Source organism: Chaetura pelagica, unplaced genomic scaffold (assembly GCF_000747805.2).
Source record: "Chaetura pelagica isolate M959 unplaced genomic scaffold, ChaPel_1.0 scaffold246, whole genome shotgun sequence".
Taxonomy (NCBI): domain Eukaryota; kingdom Metazoa; phylum Chordata; class Aves; order Apodiformes; family Apodidae; genus Chaetura; species Chaetura pelagica.
The window spans coordinates 977,078-984,868 of NW_009953647.1; the positions used below are offsets into that span (position 1 = coordinate 977,078).

General features: G+C 42.7%; 1 protein-coding gene across 1 annotated transcript in view; it reads left to right on the top strand.

Moving 5' to 3' along the window:
• The window catches only part of LOC104390725 (chromosome unknown open reading frame, human C14orf80), a 72,349-nt gene that overhangs the window by 1,646 nt on the left and 62,912 nt on the right, over window positions 1-7,791 (top strand). The window contains exons 2-4 of the mRNA XM_009999918.1: window positions 12-29; window positions 949-1,027; window positions 7,241-7,443. Coding sequence (XP_009998220.1) covers window positions 12-29; window positions 949-1,027; window positions 7,241-7,443 — 300 coding nt within the window. The remainder of the gene's footprint in view (window positions 1-11; window positions 30-948; window positions 1,028-7,240; window positions 7,444-7,791) is intronic.

Here is a 7,791-nt window from a genome sequence, read left to right on the forward strand (position 1 = left end):
GTTGCGCCAAGTTCGACCGGCCGCAGGCGGTGAGCGCGGGCCGGCCCCGGGCGTTCTCCGCCGGTGTCCCCGCCGGTACCTGGCGCTGTCCCTTCTCCTCCGCGCCCCCTGAGGGATGCAGGGATTGAGGGGACATCCCGAGGGAAAGGGGTTCGGCGACACCCGGGTGGGGTTTGGCCCGGGGGCAGGGGCAGCCGTGGGGGGCTCCGGTGTGGGCCCCAGCCGGCGCTGTGACGCTGCAGCCTCGCTGCGCTGGGAAGGGCTTTGTTTTCTGGTGGTTTTATCTTAAAGTTTGTTATTTCACCCTGGTCTGCAACACTTTTTCTGGTGGCACCCGAGGCTTGCTTACACTGACACCAGTGAGGGTCAGGTCTTCCTGCTTCAGGGCTTTACAGGCCTCCAGCTCATACACAGGGTGCTTCACTTTCCCAGCTGGCTATTTTAAGCATTTTACAAGTGTTGACTGAAATTCCAGCTGTAAGCATCACTGTTTCAGTTGGTGAGCACGCTGTCCTGTGGCCAAGAAATTATTTCCAGTTCAAACTCACTGAATGCTCCCTCTTTGTGAGTTATGATACTATCATGGTCAGATGATTTTAGGGTCTTTTAGTGCTTGTTTGTCTATGGGTGAGTTGTGCCTTTTATGGTTGTATCAGAGCAGATACTTTGCAACCCGTGCTCCTGTCTGCATGTGCCTGCAGGGAGAAGTGCTGGGTCTTGCTGTCCAGCCAGCATTCCTAGCCCTTCTCTTTCTGAGGGCACCTTACTGTAGGTGGCATTCATAAAACAGCTAAGAGGTGACCCTGCCTGTTTTGAGAATGTTAGCAGGAGGCAGGTGTGCTCTTCCATGCAACAGGTGATGCTCAAATATGGGTTAAATTGCGTCATTAAGGCTAAATATGTGGCAGATGTTTTTGCCTGCTGATCTCTCCCACTTCTCTTTTGCAGAGCCTGGCTTTTTGGAGGCTGCTCTATGCTCTTCTGAAACAGATCCACGGGGGCAAGTGGACCGAGGCTGATGCCATAGGTAACCCAGTCTGTCTGGCTGACTGCACAATTTCTGACTGTCTGAGGGAACTACTGAGGCTGGATTTGTAGCAGCTTTTCTTTGACTCATTGGTCCGTGTCAGGAATGCTCAATTTTGAATAGCTTATGCCACTGGCTCTTGCTGTTGCATCACGGGTGTGCATGCAGGTTTATCTCTCTTTGGCTTGCTCTCTCCAGGAAACGGAGATGTTTTTGTGTTTGTTAGGTGCTCTTGCTTCCCTTGGATATTTCTCAGCTAGTAAAACTTTGCAATGATCTTACGTATTCTCAGCACCTGCAGAGATAATTACAGAAATTGATTTGTTTTTCCTTTGATCTTTTTTGCATTCCAATATTACAGATAGTTCTGTAGTTAATTTTATATCAACTCCTATGTCAGGTCTGTGAATTATAGTAGAGGAACCCTAAAGGCAGTGTTGGCTTGCAGTTATAGGCAAAATAAAAAGTGAAGTGTGTGCAAATATTTTAGAGGGACCATGAATGTCTCTGGACAGAGATACCACTCCAGAAAGAAGCTGAATGCATGTTGGCTTCTCATAATGGCAGAGCACTATTTATTTCTTAAATGTATGTTGAAGTACAATGCTACTCCCCAGACTTCTCTCTTGAAAGGAGTCTTATCTAGAGCCCTTTTGTTGTCAGAGAAAGTGTTGAGAATGGGATTGTGATAGATAGAGTCTCCTTGGACCAAAACCCCTTAAACCCCACTTTTGTTGTTTAAAGCAGAAAAACACAAACAACATTGTTTTAGCCCCTGAAGAGCTGGGAGCTCTGGAAATGGAGTTAAAAAAGACTAAGCATTGTGGGCGATACCTCTCAAGGAGTGTGGAGCAAAACCAGCATAGTTTTGCTGCTGGCTCAGCAGGGGAGCAGCCTGGTTGTGTGTTACTCACAGGACTGCTATTTTTCATGTAGCTGTTTTTGCTTTTCTGCTCATCCACAATATGTGGTGTATGCTAAGCCAGTTTATTTGCTGTCTCCTACAGCTTTGTGGAGGTGGTCCTGCACAAGTGTGACTTCCCTGAATCCTGGCTGCTCTTAGCATTTGGGAACAGGACTTCCACGTGCATGTGGCAGGTTGCTGGCTGTAGAAAAGGCAAACCCAGCTTCTGCTGTTAGATTGTGAGGTAGGAATGTGTGATTCTGCTCAGAACTGCTGAGCTGATCTTGAAGAAACTTGGCTATTAAAGCTGAAACTCACATGTGAGAGCCATACAGTTTTTCAAATGACACTAATTAGCTTTACTGGTTGAAGTGAATGAGTTGTATGCTGTGAATACAATCAATGTTTTACTGCCTTTCTGTTCCTGTTCTGGAGCACTTACGGTGTTTCATGCATTTATCTCATGAAAATAAGTGGGAGAGGAACTAAATAATTTCCCAGGTTTGCACAGGATCCTGTAAAACCACTAAGAATTGAAACAGATTCCTCTAATCTGTGTCTAGTGCTTTAGTCCATAGGTCAGGCTTTCCTTTCTTTGCTGTTCTTGTGCAGCCTCTTAATAAACTAAACAAGGAGAGAAGCAGTTGCCAGAACCCAGAGGACAGCTGTGAAGACTCCTTTGGTGTGAAGGTAACTGTGTGTGCACGCATAGGAACAGCTTTTTGGAAAAGAGAGGCAATACTCAAATGGTCTTGTAACCTTTACTTTTTTTTTTTTTATTTTCTTTTAGGCTAAAAGTTTTTCCAAAGGAAACATTGAGCTTGGGTCTGTGGTCTGCGTGTGTTTTTGGGGTCACAGTGGTTCTTCTCACTATTCTCTAGAGTGAGCCCTACATTTCAAGGATTGTATGCCAGATGTTGGATCATTTACAGTTATGAAATCCTAGAAGAAAGCAGTGTGTTACAAGGAGAGTTCTCTTACAGATTTTGCTGGTGAAAAAGGACAGATTTTTCCAGAAATCTTTTTCTGGGAAGTCCTTTTTGTCAAGGGGCTTTTGAAGTTGTACCTCTGTATTTATTTCTGTTTCGAGCTAGTTTTCATTAGTCAGTTTTTTATCTGATCTTGTTAGTGAAGTGACTTTTAGAGAAGGTTAGTACGTGCTTTGAATAGAACAGCTACTAACCATTCCCTTGTGGTTATTCTGGTGTGGTATTGTTTAGAAAAACATTCTGCATCATATTTTTTGAATGGTTTGATATATTTTATTGCCCAGCTAGCAGGCAATAAAATACTAAAGAAATCACATGTAAAAAAAAAATCCACACAGATTGATGTTTCAAAATGCAGGAACTTCCGTGTTCTTGCAGGGAGAAACCAGAAGCTCTACTGAGACCTGCCAGCAAGTGGTTATAACATTCTGTAAATGGCTTTTATGGTTTGTCATTTTTGGAAGGATTTTTTCTTGACATAGTAAAAAACCCTTTCTGTAAACTCGGGTGGGAAGCTGTTAATACACCCCAGCCTCTCAAACATTTCAGAATGATTGTAATGGTGCTCTAGGCATCGTGGTGGTGATGAACTTATGATGAGTGACTTCATGCTGCTCTTTCTTCACAGAGTCTGACAGCTGCTGGGCTTGGTTAACCACCTAACAGCCACACCAGGTAGCAAATATGCATTTATGCATATTCTGCATGCAATACTCTTATGTAAAGAAATGTTTCTTTTCTGGAGTTACAATTCATTTTTTATAGTATAGACAAGCGGTCTGGAGCTGCAATATATTTTTGTTTCTTTGACAAATGAAGCAGAAAATGTTCTTCTGCAGCAGTAATTTCCCATAATACTGCTACCTATGGAGGTTTCTTGCCTGAGTGCATGAAGTAATGAATGTGTGTCTGTTCTTGTACTTGATTTAGTTCCTTTCCATCTTAGCCTGCTGGGCTAATTCATAACCCTTATTTGATTATCATGTTATAATTCACTGAAAATATTCTGCAGGGTTTGGAAGAGCACAGCTCAGTACAGTTTTGAGAGAGCTGAACCCTGAGGTTTGTCCACAGGTCTTACTTGCTGAATGTACTTTGATAATGTGTGTGGAGGGGGTTTAGTTGGAAGGTCTGTGTAGATCTTTCTTCTTAAATTGTCTAATCCTCAGGAAGGAAGATGTTGCCAAAGAGGTGTTTGAAGTGACTAGTGTTACTTACTGTCTGAGTGATGTTTTTTTCTCTTGTCTGCTCATTTTGGAGGAGTCCATCTTAGTCTTGGGTACTCAGCCTCTACTGCCATTTTTCTGAGCATTGTTTTCCTGTAAGCAGAGCACTGTAGAGATAAGGAAAACTAAGTGACTTCTCTAAGAGCAAAGGGTGATTTAGGTTTTTGGGTTGCCTTTTTGGGTCTGCATTACAGAAACAAGCTACATTTAATACCAGTTGTCCAGCTGTCATCTGCCTCTGCAGAAGCTCCTCTACACAAAACACTAGTCCTGCAAAAAAATCAGTAGCTCTGTGCCATTGTGTCACCTGCTTGATTACACTCCTGATCTTGTTTTTTTTGTCCTTCAGTCTTGGTTAATGTCTTTGTCAGGAACTGATTTGTAGCTTTCAGGTAGCCTGTCATGTACCTCTGCTCCTGCTGCTGAAGATATGTAGTAATCTGTGCAACAGTTTCAGCTCTGTGTTTGGACCAAGGAACACTTTGAAAGCAGGCATCTCCTTAGGGATCTGCACTCATGTTTCCCTAAATCCTGAATTTGGTCAAACAGTGCATACCATGTATCTTCCTTTGGGTTGTCAAGGCACAGAGCTCACTGGCTTTTTATATTTACCAGCTCCTGCCAGCCTCAGTGGAGCTGTTGCAGTGTCCTGCTCCCACAGGTTTACAGCATAGGTCAGTTTATAGCTCCTCCTTGTGTCTCAGCTTTGCATTACTTTCGCTTGATAAGACTCCTTTAACATTTTGCAAATCAAGTTAGATCAGCTACTCTCCACTGTGGGATTCTCTTGTAATTAAAACATTTCTTTTGAGACCCAACAGGATTTTTATCTTGTTTATTGTTTTGTGGTTGGTCATTATGTGGTTTTTGAGCTTCAGCAGCTGATGCCAAAGAAAGATTATGGTATGTGTCAGTGCTAGGGGATATTTTTACCACAAGTAGCAATGAGTATGTAGTGTGATTAATTGGTATGTTAATTAAGGACAGCAGTGACAACTGCTGATTGTGCAAGGTTTGTCCCTCAGTTATTTTTGTGTGCATGTGTACCTCTTCTGAAATCCTATGGAGATACTGAAGCATTACACTGGAAAAGGGGAGCAGCTTTCTTCCTTACTTTAAAAGAAGGTTCCTCTAGCTCCATCCAGCTGTGGCAACTGTTAAAAATGGATGCCCAGGGGAAAGGACAGAGGCATTACAAAAGGTTGCTTTCAGGGAGGTATTCTTTGAGCCTCTGGTAATTTACATCTCAGACTTCCCAAACCAGAAGGGATATCTTTATATTTCACAAGCTTCCATGAACTCCTTTTCCATGAATCTAGTTCCTCCTTGAGCCTGTGTAACTCTCAGTGTCCATAATGTCCCATGGCCAGAACTTTCAGGGCTTTCCCTTGTGTGTGAAGAACATCTCTTTCACTTGTGTTGACCCACTTGTGTTGCTAATTTTTTTTAGTGGCTCGCAGTTCTTGTTGGGCGGACAAAGTTTTCCTTGGACACCCATTTCACAGCAATCATGGTTTTGAAGAGGTTTGGCATATCCATTTTCAGGCATCATCTTGGCCTAGGTTGTAATTTTTTATAATGAAGATGTTTGGCACTTGTGATTCTGCTTGTCCTTTTTGTTGTGTTCCCCCCCCCCCGATCCTCTGTAGCCTTTTTGGGACTGGAGAAGTAAAATAAGACTGAATTTGTGATGTGGGGTCATGGTGGATGTAGACAACAATATAATATTGTTCTTTGTTTTGTTTGGTTTCCTCTCTACGTTTCTCACACCGAGTTTTTGCTTTTGGCTGCATATGAGAACCAAGTGTGATGTTGTAATGAAAAACCTTATATTATAAAGTTGCTGAGTTTCTGAGTTCAGTGGTCAGCTCCAAGACCTTTGCAAAGCCAGTAAAATTAGGACTGTTTTTTTTTCCTTGTGTGCATAATTATTGGGTCTTTTTCTAAAATTAATTTTATCTGTCCTTTTAAAGCTTGAAGTCATTGAGTTCCCCAAGCCTTCATGGTCTGCCTGCATTCCTTACTTCTGAATAATATCACATTGGCACCAGACTTTCTGTCACTATCACATTGTGTGTCATTTGGAGTTGGTTGAACAGCAACTGTTGAGCACAGAGCCCTTATGTGAAACCCTCATTTGTTCCTACTCTGGTTCTTGTCTGCTAGGCACTTGTCATTGATTCAAGGGCCTTTCCTCTCCCCCCTCCATGGTGGCTTAGTTTCCTTGGGGCCAGCTGAATCCCACTGGGAAGTCTCAATGTCCTGCATTGGTTGGGTTGTATCTTCTTTAATCACTTGCTTATTGTTACATTTGGAGAACTCCAGTAGCTTTTTGAGCAGGACTTCCTTTTATAACAGCTGTTGGTTCTTCCCAAATATGTATTTTTCATCATTGTGCCCCCTTACTGTGTTTGGTATTTTAGTGTTGATTTAAGACAGACCTGAGGGTTACTGGTGATAACTTTTTAATAATAATTTTCTCAGTGTTTCCTCAGAATTTTACAGCTCTTTAGTGCCTGTCATGTAGTTATCAAGTAACATTTGCTGGTGCAAAGGAATATGGATCAGAGCATTCCTGAGAAATAGTCTGTATGGTCTGGCATGCAGTATGGTGTGCTGTGTTATCTCTGCCTGCTGACTGGTGCTCAGAGATTTCCAGAAGGCTGTGAAACTCCTATCTCTAAATTCCAGTTTCATTCAGGAGTAAAGTGACTCAGAGTGTTTAATAATTCATAGCATGCTTGGTGGCTCATGAAAAATAAATAGGTGAATTGGAATCCTCTTATAGTGGGGATGGCTATTTACCTTTTTTGCCATTGTTAATCTCTGAGAGGCCAGTACTGGTCTTGATCTCAACTTTGAATTTCTTCTTTTCCCTTTCCAGTAGTTCCTGTAGATCAGAATGGGGCAACATAAGGAAGGCTTTTACCCTTTCCCTTCTGTCCTTTATAAGTTGTTGATCAAGACTGTCCTCCACTAATCTTTGGCTTGATTTAAAATCCTACTCTCAGAGGAGGCAGCAGTTTCAGGAACTGAATGGGGAAATGCATTGGGTAGTGCAGTGTGGTGTTCCTCATTGTTTTCTTCTTTTCAGATCACCAAATTAGGTTTGTAAAGTCAGCACTGTGGTACCATGGCTATGGCAGAACAGAACTATATCGGCTCCCCTCCGACGGCTCAGCGGGCAGTCGGGAGCTGCTGCTGGCATTTTCCTGGCTGCTGCACAGACTCGGCCTCTTGGAGCAAATTTTGGCTCGGAACAGAGTAAAGACTGGGGATGAAACTTCTGTGTGCACGGTGAGCATGTTTGTGTCCTTTCACTTTACCTGTCCATACATAACGTTCTGTGACAGCAGCCATGTTATCACCAGTGTGTAACATGTGGTATCTTGGTACGTTCACAAATATATGCCTTATTCCAGCTTTAAAATATTTAAAGGGGCCAGCATCCAGAACCTCTTTGCTTTCCCTTTTCTAAACTCTCTGTGTGCAGGTGACCTGAATTCCTTCTCTTTCTCAAAGTGCCACTGTTGCATGAATTTCTTGTTGTCTTTTTTTTTTTTTTTTTTCCTAGTGAGATCAGTGTGGAACAGTGCAAGTCAGTATCTTTGATCTGTGCTTCTGAGTTTTGTGTTTCCAGACTGT